The following is a 23736-nucleotide window of genomic DNA, read 5'->3' on the forward strand; positions in this document are numbered from 1 at the left end:
TTCCTTTCTATGAACATTTATTTATTGATGCCCTGTAATGCCCTTCTCTTCATTGTGCACCCACTGAATTTTAATTCATTCTTCACAGTCCTGCTCAACCATCACAGCTTCTGTGAACTTTTTCTGTATATCATTTTGCTCCCTTTTCAACAAAATTCATCACTTTTTTGCTATTTTATACCTGTAGATTACATATCCCTCTTGTACTGGGTCTTTATAATATTTTGTACTCATTTAGATACAAATACTTCTACTACTATAGGACGGGTTTCCCTTAAAATAAGTATTATGCCTTTCTTGTTTATCTTTATTATTCAGAGCAAACATGTATTTTGGTGAAAGCAAAGGCAAGTTAATGGAACTAATGTATCTTTAAGTTATTGTCTACTGTTTATTTTCTCTAGTTTTATGTTTTAATGTAGGCTGATGTTTTCATTTCTTCCTTTCATTAATCCATTTTTTTATTCCTGCTAAAAGTTATCTAGTATTTGTTGTTAGTTTTTTGTTTTGTTTTGTTTTAGAGACAGAGTCTCACTATGTCACTATCTTGCCCAGGCTGGACTCAAACTCCTTGGTTCAAGCCATCCTCCTGCCTTGGGCTCCCAAATAGCTGAGACTATAGGCATATGACACTGTGCCTGGCTGGGTTTTTGTTTTGTTTTGTTTTCTTTTCTTTTTGTTATTTTTAACATCATATGATACTTGATTGACTTTTCTAAACCCATGGATTAATATCTGTTTCTAAAGTAAAAAATTGTTAACCTTGTTATTGAAGGCTAGAAAGAGAAAATGTCTGGCTTAAAAGCTATCCTAAATTTTTGAAAAACTCTTATGAGAATATAATCATCTATATAAAGGGTACATTTGGAAAATACAGGTATATCTTTAAGTAAGAAAGATTCAGAATTTATGAGAAAAAATATTGAATATGTAGATGATTAGACAATAGAACAAATATGTAGATAAATACGTCAATTTTTACAAAACATAAAATAGCATTAAAAAGAGAAGAATTTATCACTGCTATCACTTATCACTGTTGCAGAGGTCCGATTAATGCAGTAAGAAATAGGAGTTTAAAAGTTGGACATAAATTGATCAGATAATTATTATTTTCTGATAATATTTCCTGTAAAATCCAAGATAATCCATTGAAAATATAGAACCAGTTGAACAATCTACAAATTGACTGGAGTCAAGAGAAATATATATAAAATAGTTGCATTCCTGTTCTCACAAAATTACTCATAAAATAATTAGAAATTTCTGTTTCAAATTGGGATGTAGAAGAGTGAGAAAGAACTTCACTTTCATGGTAACAACAAGAAAACCAGACTAAAGAAATATCTTTTTCTATGAGTCTATCAAGGAGCAAGCAATGCAGAAAACCCTGGCTGAACTGAATTTTAGGAAAAAATAAGTGCTTCATAGGTGATCAGAGTGCCGTGGCAGCTTCCATATCTGAGGCTAAACACTTGTTCAGACAGCGGAGGAGTATGCTACTGTAGATGGGGAGAATTTTTAAGGTCAAGGGGAAACCATCCACCCTTAGACAACAATGTAGCCTAGTAAGATGAAATTGGATCTAGAAGTCTAAATGCCAAAGCAAGTAGCTCAGCCCCAGTTTCCACTATTATCCTCCACACTTGAATTTTGCTAAGATAATGTCAGTTGAAGAGGCCCTAGAAGTGGATTCCTATGAAATCTTGCCATGATTGGATTCCAGAATTATGAAGAAATTTAATCCAAATATGAACCAAAAATATTTATAATCCCAGCCAAGTCCCCCACTAGCTCAAATATGGATAAGATCCAAAAGGTGGCATCACCAATGGTTGAAGGTTGAGCTAAACACAAGTGAACTAAATATAATTAAAGCCCAGCTTCAGTTCTACATAGTCAGTAGAAATATATCCACAGATTGCCAAATTACTGTAATTAGAAAGCAAAGAATTTAAAGCAAATATTGTAAACATTTAAAAAAATTTAAAGGTAAAATTCATATAATGGGTGAAAAGATAAAATATTTTAAGAGATAAATGATAGCTATAAGAAGAAATAAAATGGAAATTCTAGATCTGAAAAGTATAAATTTACAATAAAAACTTTATTGGATAAGTATACTAGCAAATTGGTCAGTGCAGAATAAAAGATTAATGAATTTAAACACATATCATTATGGAGTAACCAAAGAAAAATAAAGAGAAAAATAGGTTGAAAAAAATAAACAGATCGATAACATGTGGAATAATATCAGAAGATTTAACACACATGGAGATGTGGGTTCCAGGAAGAAGAAATAGGCAGAAAATATTTGAAGAAATAACTCTTGCTAAATATTCAAATTTGATGATGAAACAACCTAAAAATGCAAGACACTCAATGAATTCCAAGTAGAATAAATATAATATAACCACATATTATATACTCACAGTCTAATTACTCAAAAAAAAAGATTAGGAAATAAAAACCTTAAAATCAGCTAGAGAAAAGGAAAAAGACACTACATAGAAGAGAACAATGAAAGAAATGAAGGCTAACATTTCGTCAAAAATAATTGAGGCTAGAAGATAATAGAATATCTTTAGAAACTTTAAAACACCAATCTCAATTCTATATTCAGTGAATATATTATTTAAAAACAATTTGAAAGACATTTTTAGATTAAAAAAATGAGTTACTATATCATGAATAGTCTTGCATTACAAGAAGTGCTAAAAAAATTTTAGGCTAAAAAATACCAATAATAACTCAAATGTGAGGAAAGAATGAAGGAAAATGGAAATCAAAAATGTGAATAAACAGAAAATATTATTAAAAATTCTTTTGAAGACATTTGATTAGTGAAAATAAGGCATTTAAATATATTCTGCTGTTTACAAAATATATACAATTAAACTGTATGGAAAAATAGTACAAATAATTGGACAATGGTAAATGGAAGTAAGTTGCTGTAAGGATCTTATATGTGAAGTAGTATAATGTTAATTTGTGATAATACGTGAGTTAAGAATGCATATGATGATCCTTAGAGAGCCATTTTAAAAAGTCTGAAGTCTATCTAGGGAGATGAAAAAGGTAGCAAAATGGAATGTTAAGGTAACTCCTCTAATCCATAACAAGATAGGAAAGGCACAGCAAAGAAGCAAACAGCAAATGCGAAAAAAAAAAAAAAAGAAGAAGAAGAAAGCAAGAAAAGAGAGAATTCAAATAGCAAGATGGTAAAATTAAGTTCAAAACATATTAATAATTATGTTGAATATAAATGCACATAACACAACAATCAAAAAGGATAGATTATTAAACTGGCTAAATGAGCAAGACTCATAAAGTGTGTACAAGAAACACACTTTAAGTATAAAAATATAAAAAGCTTAAAAGTAAAAGGATGGAAAAAATAAACCTTGAAACATTTATCATAAGAAAATGGTAGTGGCGATATTTATATCAGCCAAAATAACCTTTAAGACCAGTAATATTACTAAATAGACATTTTATAATGATAGTCAATTGATTAAGAAGAAATTATCCTAAATGTGCTTATATGTAGTAACAGAGTTTCAAAATACATAAAGCAGAAGTTTACAAACTAAAGGACAAAATAGACAAATTCTCTCCTGTATTTCAAGATTTTTTTTTATTATTATTATTATTATTATTATTATTATTATTATTATACTTTAGGTTTTATGGTACATGTGCACAATGTGCAGGTAAGTTACATATGTATACATGTGCCATGCTGGTGCGCTGCACCCACCAACTCGTCATCTAGCATTAGGTATATCTCCCAATGCTATCCCTCCCCCCTCCCCCCACCCCACAACAGTCCCCAGAGTGTGATGTTCCCCTTCCTGTGTCCATGTGTTCTCATTGTTCAATTCCCACCTATGAGTGAGAATACACAGTGTTTGGTTTTTTGTTCTTGCGATAGTTTACTGAGAATGATGATTTCCAATTTCATCCATGTCCCTACAAAGGACGTGAACTCATCATTTTTTATGGCTGCATAGTATTCCATGGTGTATATGTGCCACATTTTCTTAATCCAGTCTATTATTTCAAGATTTTTAAATGACTTTCTTAGTATTTAATAAAAGAAGTTGATAAAAATCTATAAAAATACAGAAAAATCAAACACACTATCAACAAACTTCAGTGACAGTTATTGTACATTCTATACAAAACTGGAAAATAGCTATTGTTTTTCAGACGTACATGGAAAGTATGTACATTTGAAAGTATGTACACTACAAATATTCTACAGCTAATATGCTGGGCCATAAAAGAATCTTAATATATTTCAAAAGTTGAAGTCAGAGTATATTCTCTGTTTATATAGAATTAAATTAGAAATCAATCTGAAAATGCTATCTGGAAATTTTCTAAATACTTCATATTAAACAACACATTTCTAAATGCCCTACCAATTAAGAAAAAGGGAATTTTTTAACAATTAAAAAATAAAGTATAACATGAGCTTTTTGGAATGCACCTCAAGTAATGCCTGGAGAGAAATGTATAGGTTAAATGGTTATCTTAGCAGAAAAATATCCAAGCTTTCCCAAGCTTCCTCTTAAAACAGGCAAAAAAGAACAAACTAAGACCAAAGTAATAAGAAATAAAAAAAAATTAAGACAAAATTGGATATCAATGAAATAGAAACAGAAAGCAATGCCCAGAATTGGTTTGCAAGAATGATGGGTTTTGGGGAGTGGAGATTGGTAAGGGGAGAGAAGGAGGGGGAGAGAGAAAAGGAGAGGAAGAGAGAGAAAAATATATTTTGGATTAATTTTAAAAATCTATCAATATGATTTACCACATTAATAGAGGAAATAGTATAGCAAAATATCATATTATCTCAAGAGAGCTGAAAAACATTTCACAAAATTTTATACCTACTCGTAATGAAAACTTTCAGCAAACTAAGAATAGGAGATAAAGGATCACCACAAATATTCTACATTATATATATATATATATGTATACATATATGAAATGTATGCTACAAATATTCTACAGCTAATATGCTGGGCCATAAAACAGGCAAAATATATATATAATATATATTTAATATATATTTATTATATATACTTATATATACTTAATATATTTATATATATTTTATATATATATTTATACATATTATATATTTATATATTTTATATATATTTTTATATTTTATATATATTTATATATTATATATATATATTTTATATATTTTATATATATTTATATATATTTATATATTTTATCTATATATTTATATATATTTTATATATATTTATATATTATATATATTTTTATATATTTTATATATATATATATATATATATAAAAGTGAAATGGTGCATGTTTTGCTCTTAAGATAGGGATCAAGTTTTCGTTCAAACTTTACCAGTAGTTCTAGCCACTGCTAAAACAATACGATAATATAAAAGTCATAAATATTGAAAAGGAAAAGAAAATGTATTTGTCATCGACATAATTTTGTATATAAATGCTTTAAACAATCTTTGAAAAAGTGTTAAAACTAATAAATGAACTTAGAAAGATTGCAGAATACAACATTAATATAAATAAAATTAATTGTATGTACAAGCAATAAACAATTTAAACAAATAAAGTTGGATTTAAAAGAATATTCAAAATATAGCACTTAAATTTAACAAAATAAATGAAAATATTTGTATAGCCAAAGCTATAAAACATAACTTAGAAAAATCAATGTAAACCTAAATAGATGAAGATTTATCATGTTTGTGGATGAAAAACAAAATATTGTTAAAATAGCCATTTTCCTGAAGTCATTTTATTCATTTAATGTAATTCCAATCAAAATTCCAGAAAGCTTTTTTGAAGAAATTTCCAAGTTGATTCTACAAGTTGAAAGACCTAGAATATCCAAAATACTGTTGAATAAAGTATTTTAAAAATGGCCGACTTAGCCATCTTATTTCAAGATTTAAAATAAAGCTATAATAATTAAGACTTCATAGTATTTGTGTAAGTACTGGCAAATTAATCAGAAATAGACTCAGACTTCCAATGTCAATTAAAATTTGATAGAGCTAAGGCAATTCAATGGGGAGAGTACAATCTTTTCAACAAATAGTACTGTATAGTGTGTAGGAGTCAAAAAAATAATAAAGCTTGACCCCTATCTCACATCATGCATGCGATTTAATTTGAGATGGTTTCATAGACCTGATAAATAAAAGCTGAAATGATAAAGCTTCTAGAAGAAAAATGAGAAAATATCTTGATCATCTTGGTGTTGGCAAAGATTTCTCAGACAAGGTACAAACAAAGCACTAACCATTAAAAAACGATAAATTCAACTTCATCAAAAATATTAAGAAAATGAAAAGGTAAGTCAAAGACCGTATTAGGCTAGGTGTATGTTTAACTTAGAAAATGCCAAGCAGTTTTCCAAAATGATTGTTTAATTTTGCCTTTACATTAGCAATGTATGAGATTTTCCATTGCATCACCTGTTCAGCAGATTTTGGTGTTTTTAATTTTAGCCATTCTAGTGAGTATGGAGATGTGTCTCATTGTAGTTTTAATTTGCAGTTCCTGGATGAATGACGACACTGAACATCTTTCTTGTGAGCCTTGGTTATTTGCATATCAGAATTTTTAGTCAAGTGATTGTTGAGACGTTTTGCTCATTTTCCATTGGGTTGCTTGGCTTTTTATTAATAGAGTTGTAGGATTTTTTAATATATTCTACATGTCAATTCTAAGAACTTAAATTTCTGATAAAAGATTGAAAAATCTATAGTAACCTTTTAGCAGCTTTTTCATTCATACTAGGGACTTGTATTACAGGTTCCTTCTCTTGATTTGGATTTTGGAAGGCAAAATTTCCATCAGCTGAAATGTATTAGTTCTTGATTTCTTTTTGTTCTTACAATAGCTTTGTATGGCTATTACCTGACAATTTCCAATGATTTTGAAATGTCTTACATTTTCCTGTACCTGCAATAACAAAGTTAAGTTGACTGGGATAAAGGCTTTTGGACGGCTTTTTATGTTTCTTAGTTCAAGAGAGACACATTTGGTTTTTGAAAAATGTTTGTGTTGAAGTCTAACATACATACAGAAAAGTGCAAAGAGTAGCAGTGTACAGGTTGCCCCATTTTTATAACCTGGACAGCCCTGTGTACCCAGCACCCACAGTACAAAATAGAACACTACTGGGCCCCCAGTGGGCCTGCCTTGTGCCCTTTGTAAATCCAAGCCAGGATTACCTCTATCCTGACTTCTAACATCGTACATGGATTTTTGTCTGGTTTTGAACTTGATATAAATGGGATCATACAGTATATATTCCTGTGTTCTTAGTGTCTCTTACACAATCCATGTTTGTGCGATTCATGTATATAGCTGTTCATTCTCATTGCTATATCTGTTGTTTGTACAGTTGAGTGACACGTGTATATGTCTCAGTTTGAAGGTGTAATGAAAGGTCTTGCTGTAAACATACTTGTATATCTTTTGACACTATGCATTTGGGTGGGGCTGGATATAGATCCAGGAGTAGAATGGCTGGATAAAAAGATACACATATCAAAAGATACAAGGATAACTTTTTTGTTTGTTTGTTTGTTTTTGAGACGGAATCTCGTTCTGTCGCCCAGGCTGGAGTGCAGTGGCGCAATCTCCACTCACTGCAAGCTCTGCCTTCCGGGTTCTCGCCATTCTCCTGGCTCAGCCTCCCGAGTAGCTGGGACTACAGGCGCCCGCCACCACGCCCGGCTAATTTTTTTGTACTTTTAGTAGAGACGAGGTTTCACCGTGTTATCCAGGATGGTCTCGTTCTCCTGACCTCGTGATCCACCCGCCTCGGCCTCCCAAAGTGCTGGGATTACAGGCGTGAGCCACTGTGCCCGGCCCACAAGTATAACTTGATAAATACTGTCAGTTTTTAAAAGAGGTTGTACGCTCCAGCTAGTAGTTTATGAATGTTGCATGTATAGATATTATTACATTATATATTCTAATTTAACATTTTACTTTTTAATTTAATATTATATATAAAAATATATGTAATATATACGTGTGTGTATGTGTATATACACACATGTACAGTAGTTGCACATATTTGGCTACACTTCGTGTTTCCTTTTCATTTTAGCCATTCTAATGGATATTTAGTGGTATTGCATTTCATTTTGCATTTCTCAGATGAGTAATGATACAGACCATCTTTTTCATATTTTTTTTTCTGGCTATGTATCTTGGTATCAGATATACATATTGCAAATATCTTCTTTCACTATGTCATTTGTCTTTTCATTCTCTTATTCATACCTTTTGGTAGCCAAAAGTTGTTAATTCTAACATGGTCTAATTTATCAACTTTTCCCTTTATGTTATAGCTTCACATTTATTGTTTAAGAATTCTTTGCCTAATCCATGGCCCCGAAAGTGTATGATTTTTATGATTAAATTTTAAAGTTGTAAACTCTCTTACCTGAAAGTTAAATATTTCCATGTAGAACTTGGATTTTTCATATATTTAGAATTTTAGGCCATGGATGTAAGTTTATTTTACACATCTCATGTATACCATTTGTACAAAGTATGTGTTCCTTAAATATTTCCTGAATGAATGAATATAGAGATGCATGAAATGCTCTATTATTTAAACACTAGAAACCAAAACACTGAACTTTAGAACATTTCCTGTCTCATTTTTTGAAAATCAAAGTCTAAATTTCAGAAAGTGAGAAAAGTATAATTTTCACTTGTCTGCCCATTTTAGTCAGTGTTTCAGCTTAACACAAACATTAAAAGCAAAAATATTTTGGCACTGCTGGGCTCTGATCCACAGCTCTTCTTATTCCTGGGCCCGGGATGAAAACACATTCATGAGGCAGAGAGGAAGACAAGTTCAACTACACAGCTGTATTAAAATTTCTGCTCTCCTGCGCACACCACATGTCCACTTTCATTTCTTTGGCCAACACAAGTCATATCACTAAGCCTAAGTCAATAGTTGGGAATCTGTAAGTACATAATCTTCTTATAGGAAAAGAGAGTGTTAATAATGTTGAATAGTTATGCATGTTACCATTCTGTCTTACGGTAGTAGTCAGTAATATTTTCTTTAAAATGTTTTATATGTTAATCAAAATGTTATGTTTATATTTAAATGTATTCTTTTTTATTTAGTTCATTTAAAGAATTGATTACATGATTTCAGCATTTGGCTCAAAAGATAGAATTTATCTATATCTATGGCAATAATTAATTGTCAAGAATATGATGTTTCAGTGAACGTGTGCATTTTTAATTTTGTCATAGATTTTGCACAAAAGACCATCATTCATTATTTATTTTGGCAATGTAAAGAGAAAAATGAGAAGATTAAATTATTTGGAAAACGCTGTGGGAAAGTCTCACATACACCATCAAATCCAATTGCCTTTTTTTATACTATAGCTTCCCTTCTTAAGAAATTTTCCTTGATCTGTGTAAAATATTATATTTTAGTTGCACTAGCAGTGCATTTTCTCATATAAGCATAAAACTTGAAAATTAAATAATATATTTTAGAAAAACACATGAATTTACATATTTCTTAAATAGTGCATAATTTTTATGAAATTCTCAAGTATATCTTGTCTAAATATTCCTGTAATTCTTACTGATTTATTTTCATTCATCAGATTTCTCTTGAATTAAAGACAAGCAGTTGTCTTCCCAGATTGAGCAATTATTGATATCTTCCAACACCCAATTCCTTGTTTTTATTCTCCTCTCTACTGCCACATAGATGACTCCAACACACTGGTAGAGAGTTTTGCTCTCTTCATGTTCCAAATTGTAGCTATTTTTGTGAAATAACCTCAAGCTGTGTAATTTTATAGGAATAGGTTTTATTATAATATATGATACCAAATATCACATAAAAAATGGTGACAGAAAGATAAGATTTCTCAAGTAGAGTTACTCTGAACCATAAGGAGAGAAGCTTAAGAGAAGAAAAGAGTTGGTAGAAATATAATTGTTCTCTGCCCAGGTTGTAGACCAGACTTTACGTCTATGTTTCTGCTGGTAGATGCTTCCTTTTATCTACCTGGTCTACCCTAATAATTAATTTCTATGTCTCCCATTTCTTTCTCTATCAGATTTTTCTAATTTGTGTTCTGTACCCACCTTCTACTCACTCATTTCCTCAGTCCTTATCACCCAGCAGTCAAGAGTCCGTCCATTCTACTCAACTGAAAAAGATTATGTCATTACCAGCTCCATAAGCTTTTCTTCAGTTCTAATTATTCTGGACCTATTGGAAGTGTTTACACAGTTAACTAACCTTACCTCCTTAAAGTTCCTTCCTGTATAGGCTTCCATTTTACAATATTATCTTGATGTAACTTTATTCTTGCCCTTGTTTTTTTCTTTTCTTAAATGTGGACATTTCCATTAAAGGCTCTTGTTCTTTCTCTACAATCTGTCTCTTAGACATGGCTTTTGATAGGTGATTGCCAATTTATTTTCCTAGCACCGTCTTCTCTTCTAAGATTTAGTTTCTCATTTCCAAATGGCAGACAGAGTTTTCTGCATCATAAGTTCAGTATGCCTAAAACTAAAGATAATTCCTAACCCCAGATTTCCTTCCTTATCTGACATTTCTATTTCTGTTATTAATACCCCATTTTCCTCAATAATTGGTGAAAAGAATGGACCATTTTGCCCCACACCATCACCTCATATCATTATGTGCCTTTCCTGATATGTATAGAGTTTATCCTTTCAATTATTAATTCACTTACTTGTCTGTCCTTGTCTTATTCTCCCAAAGCACAGCACTCACCTCTTTTCTGTGTAGCTAAGTTATGTCTCGTCTCTACATTTCATCATCAATTTTGTTGCCTTAGTCTCAATTTTGAAAATTCTATTCCTGCTCTCCACTCAAATTTTAATTTCTTCCATTAATTGATGGGATAAGTTCCAAATGGGTGGCTCAATCATTTCAGTGCACTTGTTAGGGGAGATGAGAGAGAACAATACATCTACTAGCAGGAGTCCAAGTGTGTTTGACTACTGAAAAGCAATTTGTTGGGGCAAACAATTCTATTCTGTGGAGTGGAAGAGTTGCCAGGAAGGACTGCATCCTGAATCTGACAGCAAGAACACAACATTCAAGCAGGCCAGAGTAAGAGAAGAAGAGAGTGTGTAACAATGAGATATAAAAATCACTAAGACAAGTTTGTTGAAAATGGCCAAGAGCATAAAACATAGAAGACGGAGATGCAGAAGTCAAGAAGGCCAGGATAAATTTGATTTGCCTTCTTGGAAAGTCTAAAGCTTGTATCCTAAAGTTAACCTTTGCTGTGACTAAAGGAATGGTACTCTAAAAATAACTTAGAACACAGCATTCTTTTTCATCTTTGTCTTTTATACAAACTTCTCAAGCCAGATTGTACAGATGTGGTCTCACCTATTTCTCCAGATTTATCTAACTCCCTCCCTCACAACCAGCCTTCCTCAAACTTTCCATACCTCTGGGCCTTTGTACAATTCCTGCCAAATCCTTCATATTCTCTGAAAACAAGCTGAAGTATTATATTCTCTAAAACTGTCCTCAACTTCTTTTAATCAGGTATTTTGTATGTATCCCTATACCATTTATCACATCACATTACATTTTTTTTAATTGTCTTTTTTCTCAACTAGAACTCAATGTCAGTTACGGGCTTATTAGTTTTTCTTCTTTGCTGTGTAGCAGAGTACTATTCAACAAATTTTAGTGTTCCACAGATGTATGTTGAAAAAATGACAGTCCAGTGTTCACCAAATGATATCTGCTTTCCTGCCTTCAAATCCTAGCTAAAGTTTTTCTTTTAAGACATGGTTTCTGGAGTAGTTGCTGTCTATTGAACCTGAGTTAACCACCACCCACCTATGTAGGACTTTTGGTTACCAGCCCAGCCTGAAGGAAGATCTCCTTCCTTTAATTTTTTATTATCCTGGCTGACTGTATTTTTACTCAAATCAGTATTCATTCATTATTCACTATTTTGTTCTTGAGATGTTATTTGATTTTCATATATGGTCTTGAGCTCTTATTTGATTCTCACAGGATAATTTGTTAAAACTTATACATTTAATATTTTCAACTAAACTGGAAATTCTTTGAAAACAGAGGTCGTGTCTCTTACCAGTTTTAATACATTAAGCAAAAAGTCTTACATGGGGCAAGAGCTCCATAGTATGTGCTGAGTACGTGGGATACTGAGTAGAGTGGAGATGGGGCCGTGTAATGGTAGGACTGGAGATGGGGACATGCAATGGTAGGGGGGAGGGATCATTCACAGGACTGGAGATGGGGACATGTAATGGTAGGGGGAAGGCATCATTCACAGGACTGGAGATGGGGACATGTAATGGTAGGGGAAGGCATCATTCACAGGACTGGAGATGGGGACATGTAATGGTAGGGGGAGGCATCATTCACAGGACTGGAGATGGGAACATGTAATGGTAGGAGGAAGGCATCATTCACAGGACTGGAGATGGGGACATGTAATGGTAGGGGGAAGGCATCATTCACAGGACTAGAGATGGGGACATGTAATGGTAGGGGGAGGCATCATTCACAGGACTGGAGATGGGGACATGTAATGGTAGGGGGGAGGCATCATTCATAGGACTGGAGATGGGGACATGTAATGGTAGGAGGAAGGCATCATTCACAGGACTGGAGATGGGGACATGTAATGGTAGGAGGAAGGCATCATTCACAGGACTGGAGATGGGGACATGTAATGGTAGGGGGGAGGGATCATTCATAGGACTGGAGATGGGGACATGTAATGGTAGGGGGAAGGCATCATTCACAGGACTGGAGATGGGGACGTGTAATGGTAGGAGGAAGGCATCATTCACAGGACTGGAGATGGGGACGTGTAATGGTAGGGGGGAGGGATCATTCATAGGACTGGAGATGGGGACATGTAATGGTACCGGGGAGGCATCATTCACAGGGCTGGAGATGGGGACATGTAATGGTAGGAGGAAGGCATCATTCACAGGACTGGAGATGGGGACATGTAATGGTACCGGGGAGGCATCATTCACAGGACTGGAGATGGGGACATGTAATGGTAGGGGGAAGGCATCATTCACAGGACTGGAGATGGGGACATGTAATGGTAGGAGGAAGGCATCATTCACAGGACTGGAGATGGGGACATGTAATGGTAGGAGGAAGGCATCATTCACAGGACTGGAGATGGGGACATGTAATGGTAGGGGCGAGGGATCATTCATAGGACTGGAGATGGGGACATGTAATGGTACCGGGGAGGCATCATTCACAGGACTGGAGATGGGGACATGTAATGGTAGGAGGAAGGCATCATTCACAGGACTGGAGATGGGGACATGTAATGGTAGGGGGGAGGGATCATTCATAGGACTGGAGATGGGGACATGTAATGGTACCGGGGAGGCATCATTCACAGGACTGGAGATGGGGACATGTAATGGTAGGGGGGAGGGATCATTCACAGGACTGGAGATGGGGACATGTAATGGTAGGAGGAGGGCATCATTCACAGGACTGGAGATGGGGACATGTAATGGTAGGAGGAAGGCATCATTCACAGGACTGGAGATGGGGACATGTAATGGTAGGGGCGAGGGATCATTCATAGGACTGGAGATGGGGACATGTAATGGTACCGGGGAGGCATCATTCACAGGACTGGAGATGGGGACATGTAATGGTAGGAGGAAGGCATCATTCACAGGACTGGAGATGGGGACATGTAATGGTAGTGGGGAGGGATCATTCATAGGACTGGAGATGGGGACATGTAATGGTACCGGGGAGGCATCATTCACAGGGCTGGAGATGGGGACATGTAATGGTAGGGGGAAGGCATCATTCATGGGGCTGTTGCATATTGCCTCTGCTCCCTAAGCTGTGGAAATTTCTATGAGAAAAGAGCATTGTATATCCTATGCTATGCAGGGCTAGTATGTGCTCTAAAGGGTCAGTAAAGATCCCAAAATTCTGAAGGCTGCAAACCATTTGGTTATAGGATGGTGTTTCAGGAAATTACCTCTATAGGCCACTTCATGGCAGGTCTTTCCAATATTAACTTCTATTACTGAACCGATTCTTTAAACTTCATAAATATTTTAAGCAAGACCCTCTGTGTTTCTTTCACTCATGTCAAAAACCCATTTATTTTTATGACTCTCTGATAATGTTTTCACATTGATACCCTGAGTATCCAATTTTGGGTTGACAATATGTCTTTTTAGGCTGATGAGTTTTGCATAAATTTAAACTTCATTATATATTGATTAGCAGGAACACGGGCATAAGATTCCAAGCACTGAATGGCATTTAAAATGGGATATATTTAAAACCAAATGGCCTAGACCATGCGAGTATATTGCTGTGTATAATTTCCTGACTGTACTCACTACATCATAAATAATAATGAAAGTAAATGTACATTTATCAGAAAGAATCAACAAAACCCCAGCACTGATTTGTTGATCACACTTGTCTTACCAGGCATTAAGGCCAGCTTTCGAACAAAAGTGCCTGAAGGTTTGATTGTCTTTGCAGCATCACCTGGCAATCAGGAAGAGTATTTTGCACTTCAGTTGAAGAAGGGACGTCTTTATTTTCTTTTTGATCCTCAGGTAAATGAGAAATCATAAAATTTAATATTTTTAAGAATTTAGTAGGTGCCTGGTACTGAGGTAAATGCTTCTGTTTTCACACTGAATCTTCATTCAAACCTTGTAAGGTAAGTACTACTATTATCCCCATTTTGCCAATCAAGAAAATGAAACTTACAAAAGTAATGTGACTTACCCTCAGCTAAAATAGCAGAGCTAACTTTTAAACCATCATGGTCCGACTGAGAATCGATGTGCTTAACAACCAAAATGCCCCCTTATAATGAAGATTAAAACTTTTAAATAAATTTAAAGAGATCTATTTTTATTTTTCTTAATAGCAAAAAAATCATGTTCCCTTTTCTTCCTTCCCTGTCTTTCTTTTTCCATTGTTTCACCAGCAAATATTTAAGTGGCTGTCGGGTACTATTGTACTGGGCGTTGCAGACTACCATAGTTTTAAAGTTAAATATGACCACGCCCCTGTGAAACAATCTGCAAAGGATACAGTAAAATAACCAATTTAAAATGTTTATAAATTGTGTCAACATAAAGATTTAGGATGCTATGTATTATAGGAATGTAAAATAAAGAAATAAATTGTTATCTGATTTGTCAATTCTCTCTGGAAATGTGATATTTAACTGAGATACAAATCAATGAAGAAAAGTTGGTCAGGACAAGAGCATATGTCTGTATTTGAGGGTGTATATTTCAGGTGGGGCAGTACAGGGGAGATACTGATCTCCACCTGGGAAGGTGCTGAGCATAAAGTTTCCAGGCAAAGTGAGCAGCAAATATTAAGGAAATGGCAAATATGAAGTGCCTGAGGTGGACGAGAACATGGCACATTCAGTACACTGAGATGAATCTCTTATGGCTGGGAACAGAGACAAAGGGAAAGGTGGTAGATTAAAAAGCTGGGTAGAAACCAAGTCATTTAAGGCCTTGTAAGCAAATGTGAGGATCTGAATTTTTCCTAAGGGCAGTGGGAAAGCACTGAACGGTTGTCTTCACTTGAGTTGAACAAATATCAGTGAGCATTTGATATTAGGTATTGTATTAGGCATGTGAGTAGTTGAGAAATGAGTAAGACTAAGTAAAATATATTAGCTTTCCATTTTCTCAGTTCTTCAACTTAAAACTGATGATCTAAATCACACATTATGCTTACCAAATAAATGTTTTACATTTTATTGGTAAAGCAGACACAACGTTCACCCGCTGTATCCAGGTTGCGTCTAGGATCATGGACTGAGTGATCTGACTGAGGATCTCAGCCTCATGTACCCTGGAGATCCATTGACCTTAGAGAGAAACGGCAGGGCCTATTGTACCAAGTGTATCTGAGGACCCTGCCAGACTCAAAAAAGGCCAAGGTCCTCCTGCTTTATGAAGCTGGGAGAGCCACACAGTGGCCACTCGAAGGACCAGGGACAGAAAGGCTCCCTCCTCATGACTTGACAAGGGTCTGCTAACTCCCTGACCGGTGCACAGTAGGTCCTCAGACACAAAGATTTCTGAGTGTCCCCTAGTAACGCAGCTTCTTAAAGGATGCCAGCAGGTGGGCATTGAGTAAGCAAAAGGAAATAGCATCACACCTAAGCAGATCCTGCAGCCAGAGGGAAAGGAAGAAGCAGCAGCTATCACAGAAGGCAAGACAGATGGCAACTGAAAAAAATAAAATTAAATTTAAAAAAAATCAGCTGAAGTTGATTCAATTACATAATGGAAAATATTATTTTTTATTTGAAAACTTTAAGTAGATTAATTAGAGGAGAGACACTTTGAGCCTCAGATTAGTAGGTCAGAGGATTAAGTTGAAGAAATCTCTCAAAATACATAAAAATGTGACAAAAACAAGAAAGATAGGTACTACTACTGTCGCTAAGAAGTGAATCAGAAGGAGAACAAAAAGCACATGCTCAAGAAAAAGAGGGATAACATAAAATGATGAAACAAAAAATAGGAGAGAATATCTGATTTAAGAGGGAATTTAGTATAAATCCATTGAAAAGACTCATCAATTTCCTGTCAAGATTAAGGAAAGCTAATACTTCTATGAGACCTCTTTGTGCCAGGCATTATTCTAAGTGGTCTCTCTATACATCAATTTGTACACTTACATACACACATATGCCTATACACACACACACACACACCTACACACGCACATAAACTCATTTGAACTTTTCAACAACTCTGTGAGGTAGATACTCTTAATATTCCCATTTTACAGGTGAGGAATCTGGGTCGCAGGTAAGTTCATTTTCCCCAAGTCACAACACTAATAAGTGACCAAGCCAGGTTATAAACACAAGCAATGGAGCTCCAAAGATCATGATTTTCGCTACAATGCTATACTGCTTTTGAACATGAAAGAAAGATGGTTGTTGATATCCATAAATTCAGAAAAAAAATTCATCTCTACACCAGGTTGGAAAGAAATATTTCAGTAAGTAATCTAGCCAAAAGGAAAAATAACAGAGTCAGAAATATAAAAAGAAGAAGCATCAGTGAACAATAAATCTAGCAATATTAAGATATGCCTAAATATTTAATGATAGAGTGAATAGAACTCTGTTTTACAGTGCCAAATAAGAATCTTTGAAATAGAAGAGAAGTATAGCAAGGGCAAGAAAAAAACCGTGAATAATCATTTGTTGCTAAAATTAGTAAAAATTGAAGGAGAGGAAAGATGAGTGAATTAAAAGTTCTGAAGATACCAGCTTAGTGGCGGAGTGTGGGTGGAATAAGAGAATAGATTATACTGACGTTTTGTTTTCACAAAATAAATAGGGCAAATGTTTGATTTTAAATGTTATAGAAAAATAAGTTACTACTAATAAAAAGTGTTCTTCAGGACATCCAAATTAACAAAGTTAAAAAAGAGAGCAAATGCTAAGTTAAAAAATCAACAAAAATCAGAAAAAGAAAGGGGAGAGTACAGTAAAATAGAAGACTGTCAATGAGAAAGAAAAATCTGGCTCTGCTTTTTCCCCTTCAACCTGTTAGTATCTGGAGATATTTAAGAAGAAGCCAGATGGAAAAAAACTAATCACAGGACCACTTATTTATAGAGCTTTAAAGTATACAAAGTGAGTTCCTGTTAATGATCTCATTTCATTCTTGAAGTAGCCCCTTGAGGTTGATTTTGTTTTCATCCCTGCTTTAGATGAAGTGGCTTAACTAGGGTCATAGAGTGGTTTAGGGATAGAACTAGCACTGAATCCAATTATTTGAATAGCACTGAATTATTTCATTCAATGAAACTTTGCTAAGAATTTATTGGACTTCACAGCTATGCACTGGGAACACAGAAATGAAGAGAATGACACGCATTGGAATTCTGGCCATTGGTTGTTCATCACAGATTTTGAGTATTTGTAGCCACCCCTCTACCAAACATGGGACAGTCATTGGAGAATTAATCCAAAAATGATTTCCCCAAATCTGAAGCATGACTGCTGTCTTTTTTGACATGTGGTGTTGCTATTTCTAAAGGATGCGATACCTTAAGACTCTGTAGGATAGGAGGGTAAAGGGGTCAAACTGCTTAACTGAGAATGGCTGCCAGGAAACTCATCTGGCAGGTCTAGTTGTTTTCATCTTCTTTGCAGTGATCACCTGGACAGGCTGGTGCAAAGCATGGTAACAGAACTCAGGGAAATATTCACAGGGTATTGCCCATCATTTCCACCCCCTTACCCTTCTCATTCACACAATTGCTTGGAGTACTCGTCACTGCTATTAGTTTTCCCAGTTGCTCTGTCCCTAGCCTGTATAGCCAAACCCTAAGCTGTATACATAGTCTGCAGGTGCCAGCCAAGTATTAATAAAATTGTTAAAGCCACTGGGCATGGTGGCTCATGCCTGTAATCCTAGCACTTTGGGAGGCCGAGGCAGATGGATCATGAGGTCAGAGGTTCAAGACCAGCCTGGCTAATATGGTGAAACCCCGTTTCTACTAAAAATACAAAACTTAGCTGGGCGTGGTGGCAGGTGCCTGTAATCCCAGCTACTCGGGAGACTGAGGCAGAGAATTGCTTGAACCCGGGAGGCAGAGGTTACAGTGAGCTGAGACTGAGCCACTGCACTTCAGCCTGGGTGACAGAGCGAGACCCTGCTAAAAAAAAAAAAAAAAAAAAATTGTTAAAGCCAAGTTGGGGGCTAAAGGGAATGAGGAGGGTTTAATGATGTCTAGTAAGTAAATTTTTATCTGAAATAATCTCTCTCCATAAGGTAAAAGCTGCTTGAGTTTTCAGGAAAGCGACAATTATTTTTTAAAATACAAGATATGGGTTGAGCAGGATGGCCTTAGGATCTAGCTGAGAAAATGTAATCAGATGCATTACACTAAGTGCTCAAGGGTCATGATGCTATCTATATATGAAACAAGGAGCTCATGCTAGCAAGAACTGTGTCCTTCCTTACTTCCAATGAATTTATACTCTAAAACAGGTACTAAACATATTTTCTAAATTTATAATGAAAGCCCCACTCATTTTTAGTCAAAGAAGTGTTAAAACTGAGGGATGGTGAAAATTTTGAATACTCTTCTCTTATTTGCTCTCTTTTTCCCAAGTAATATCAATGCAGCTTCTTGTATGAAGTTAGAGCTACCCTGGGTTTAAAAAAGTATAGAAGTTTATTTCATATGCCTTCTATTGGCATTACATTTATTTATATTTTAAATACTTTGGGTACCACTTTAAGCCAGTTTTTCTCCTTTAATCTTTAAATGAGGACGAGATTATCTAGTGGATACTTTTTATACTCATCACACAAGTAATTATGTACTTAGTGTGTCTTTCTTATCAGACCGTATGATCCAGTGAGGGCAAAGTCTATGAATCTTTTGCCCACAGATACTTCTTCAGGACTTAGAACAGTCTTTGGAACATAGTAGATGCTCAGTAAATAAATGACCATTGACATATTACCTGGCTGACTGACTCAATAACTGTTGGTAAGATACTACTCATAACTGAAGAAAATTATCCATTTTTCTGGGTTACAACATCTAGCTTTGTAATGATAACACAAATATTTAGTTTTTTTTTTTTATTTTGAAAAAATTAGAGAAAAAGTCTTGCAGTTTTGCTCAGGTTGGTCTCGAACTCCTGGCCTCAAGCAATCCTCCCACCTTGGCCTCTCAAAGTGCTAGGATTACAGACATGAGCCACCATGCCCAGCCTTGTTCAAATTTGTCTGTTTTTCAGATAATTTGATTTTTCAAGATGCTTATTTTTAAATTATTTTTACTGAATTCATTCAAAATAGCCAAATTTTGAATTATGAAGAGAATTTCAGGGAATTTTAAAGTAATTATCTAGCACATATTTATAAAATAACTTGAAGTCATCGTATACTTTGCTCTTTTTAAAATATCTTAATAAAATTGAGTATTAAATTCCTTACATAACAATTTAAGACAATATAGAGGCTATAGATATAAAAATGTATTTGGTTTGTCATCCAACTATCCAAAGCATTCTATTGAATAAATGTTTAGGGAAAGGGAGATCCTTCATAGTACATAAAATTGGAAATGTGTTTGTATACTACAAACTGGACACTTGCCATTGTTAAAACATACAATAAAGAAAAGTTAACTACAACTTTTAATTACAGTTTTTATTATCTCCAACAATTTTCTATAATTTTCCCATTCTTCACTTAATTAAATTCAATCTTTGATATACTTGATCAGATAATATTTTAGTGACCAGTAATGATCTATGTTTATCCCTTAAATATTCTATGTTCAGTGACATTAACAGGAAATTCACATCATATTCTGGGCTTACCTGGAAGGAAGCTGTGAAAATGAAAGCTTTAAAACAATTCCGAATAGCATCTATTGAATGTGTCTGATATGTTCCAAGTAGAAAGAACAACATGCATAATATGACACCAGAAGTCATCACAGAATTATTCTTTTAACATTGGTTGGAGGAAGTAATCTTAAAATAATCTTCAAAAAATGATATTCTAAATTGCTGTAAGTATATAAAGTGAGTTTGGCATGCCGAGGCTGTAGGTAATGTACTTGAATTTGTCTCCAGTAAATGTGATTTCTGATGTAGAGAACTATTAATACTTCAGATTGTTGCCAAACAAAATATGAAGAACCACTTACTCAGACACCTGATCTTTAGAATGCAGCGTCGTTTGTAACAATTTTAACGCTAAGTACACTTTGATGAGACAGCATTTAATAAAATGCTCATTAATTTCATCATTAGCAAGGGTATGCTAAGAAGTAAGCCAGTTTCTTATGTCACGCCCAATTAGCATCCCATGCTAGTAATCCCATTAGTATTGTTGAATTCACTAATGGAAAAACTAATGGGCATGCTACCAGGGCACATTAATTGGGCACGACACCAGTTCTGGTTTTAATTATTAAACTACGATAATGAAATGTGTGTTTGTAAAATATTAAAATGTTGAAATAGGGTTGAAGAAAATAAAAGGGTGTGTAGACAAAACAGATATAAGGAAAGTCAACCTACAAAAATACAAAGACTAGACCTTGCCAGATGGTCATGTTTCTAGCTGATGGAGTTGTCTGTAAAAGTTGGGATTATTGTCCATGTGAGAGACAACCCACTCATACGCATGGGAAATTAAAAGCTTTTTTTTTTTTACTTTGGTAACATGAAATTCTGTATGTCATACATGTTGTCAAGCTCTTTATGAGGCCTGACAGAAGCCAATTAAATGTGTAGGGTGGGCATGTTATATCACTGAAGCCATTTCAGAGAAAGATAAGCAGAAATCATACTAAAGATGGTACGATTAACATTGTATGTTTTTCAATATACATCTTCAGCACCACTACATCAAACAATTATCAATTTTCTCTTTTTGAAAAAAACAGCATAGCAAAATTATTAGAGTTTGGTGAAATTTTCTGGTAATTAAGTGTTTTGGTAATATTTTACCCAATCTTATTTTTTTAATTTTTAAAGATTTTATTAGAATGAGCTTTATTCTTGCTAAGTAAATCAACTTTATTAAGAAGAAAATTCATTCCCATTTAGAAGTTTTAGAGTAATTTTTATTTTTCTTCAATAGTAGTACTAGTAGCTGTTGGTGACAAAGTCGGGATATCTTTCACTTAGTCTTATTCACTTAACACAGAAAACGTTACTGTAGGTAACCAAGGCTACTATAACATACTGGAAAATTGTTTACTTTTCTCGAAAGTAGTGAGATGGCAGGTGTTTCTTCTATTTCTCTTTCTCAGTTTTTTTTTTTATTCTTACCTCCTATTTGCTAAATTCTGTTCTTAATATCTGCCATTTCCTATGTCTTATCACTTAGGAACATGTTTTTAACTATTATATGATTACCTTAGCCAGAACTATAATTATTGGATTTTAACTACAAAGCATTGTGTATTACATTTAACTCCACCCTTATGTTTAATGTATCACAACTGGCTAGTTTTTAAGGTGAATGTCATCCCCGTTTGTTATTGATAATTTTGTGAAAATAAGAGTGACTTGTCTGACATCTCTCTATCTTCAGAACTCATTTTGAGAGTGGTATTTTATTAGTTTTAAATTCTTCTCTTCTTTTTCATATTTACGCAGTGAAACTTAAAGTCTAAAATTTTTGAATAGAAAATTCTTTACCCTTCTGATGAATAGCTATATTCATCAGAAAATGCAAGTGGCTTTGTAAGAAATTCTTACTGCAAAGATGAGACCTTTCCAGATCTGTACACTTTGGTACACAGGGAAGTATTAATACATCACAGGAAAGCCAGAATGATGCTAGACATCAGCTTTGATTTTGAGTTCTGTTTGAAATGCATGCGTGCTTGTATTAGGGTTTGAAACTTGTAAATTGGTTTACAACAAATATGTAAGCGTGTGTTTATGTGTAGATATGCATGTATAAACATTTATTTATTCATTCATTCCCTTAAGGGGTCACCAGTGGAAGTAACTACAACTAATGATCATGGTAAACAATATAGTGATGGAAAATGGCATGAAATAATTGCTATTAGGCATCAGGCTTTTGGCCAAATCACTCTGGATGGGATATATACAGGTAAGTACTTTTTGATATGTATAAATAGCCCTGTTGATATGTTGGTGTTGCCATACTTTTCTGTTGTTTATGTTCCTACATTCTTATTTCACCATCATTTCTACTCAATTCCATCTATATTGCTGTTGAATTTGCCTTTGGGATGCTCCTAAAAGGATGAAGTCTGGCAACCAGTTTTTCATCCATGAAGGTCTTCGGTAAAGAAAAAAATAACAATGAAGTCACCTATGTCTTTTACAGTTCTTTACAATTTGTGTGGACCTTTACTTATGTTCTCTCACGTTACTTTTGACTTCCAAAAAACACATACAGTAGAGGAAAGCAGTTTTTGTCTGCATTTGGAGATGAGGAAACCAGGCTGAGAAAAAAGTAAATATTTTTTCCTAACTTACACAGTTGAGAGGAAGCATTCTTGGGACACACATCCTGTTTTTTCACATTTAAGTTTAGTTTTTGCTCCAGCCTACCCTATCTGCCACATTTATGTAATTATAACATGATCACTGTACCTGTATAATGATGCAGGCTTTTATTAAATTATTCAGGAAATATATACTTTTAATCAGTACCTATTATGTTCCAGGTATTGTTCTAGGCACTCTGGATACAAGGAGCAAAGAGAATACTGTAAAACTTACATTTTGTGGGAGGAATGGACAGCAAAATACAGAATAAATAAATTTAAACAAATATCAAGTGGTGATAAATTCTGAGAATCAAAAAGCCAGATGAGAGGGAAAGTTGTGTGTGTGTGTGTGTGTGTGTGTGTCTGTTAAGAAAGCTCTCTCTGATGAGGTGACATTTGAGCAGAGACCTGAAGGGACAAAGGGGCAAACCATGTAAATATCCAGGAAGAGGATGCTTTGGGTTGAGAGGACAGCAAGTATCAGGGCCCTGAGGTGAGAGCACACTACATGTGGCGTGTCAAGGACCAAGAAGAAGGCCAGTGTGGGAAGGAGGGTGTGAAAGGGCTAATGACATGACATAAGGTCACAGAGGCCATTAGGG

The 23736-nt window shown here is 34.6% G+C and overlaps 1 protein-coding gene and 1 long non-coding RNA gene across 2 annotated transcripts in view; one reads left to right on the forward strand and one right to left on the reverse strand.

Annotated features, from left to right (window-relative positions):
- Positions 1-23736, forward strand: part of USH2A (usherin) — an 827758-nt gene that overhangs the window by 344234 nt on the left and 459788 nt on the right. The window contains exons 23-24 of the mRNA XM_024239307.3: positions 14549-14679; positions 22602-22728. Coding sequence (XP_024095075.2) covers positions 14549-14679; positions 22602-22728 — 258 coding nt within the window. The remainder of the gene's footprint in view (positions 1-14548; positions 14680-22601; positions 22729-23736) is intronic.
- Positions 1-23736, reverse strand: part of LOC134761592 (uncharacterized) — an 83455-nt gene that overhangs the window by 17550 nt on the left and 42169 nt on the right. The window lies entirely within an intron of this gene.

This window comes from Pongo abelii, chromosome 1 (assembly GCF_028885655.2).
Source record: "Pongo abelii isolate AG06213 chromosome 1, NHGRI_mPonAbe1-v2.0_pri, whole genome shotgun sequence".
Lineage (NCBI taxonomy): Eukaryota > Metazoa > Chordata > Mammalia > Primates > Hominidae > Pongo > Pongo abelii.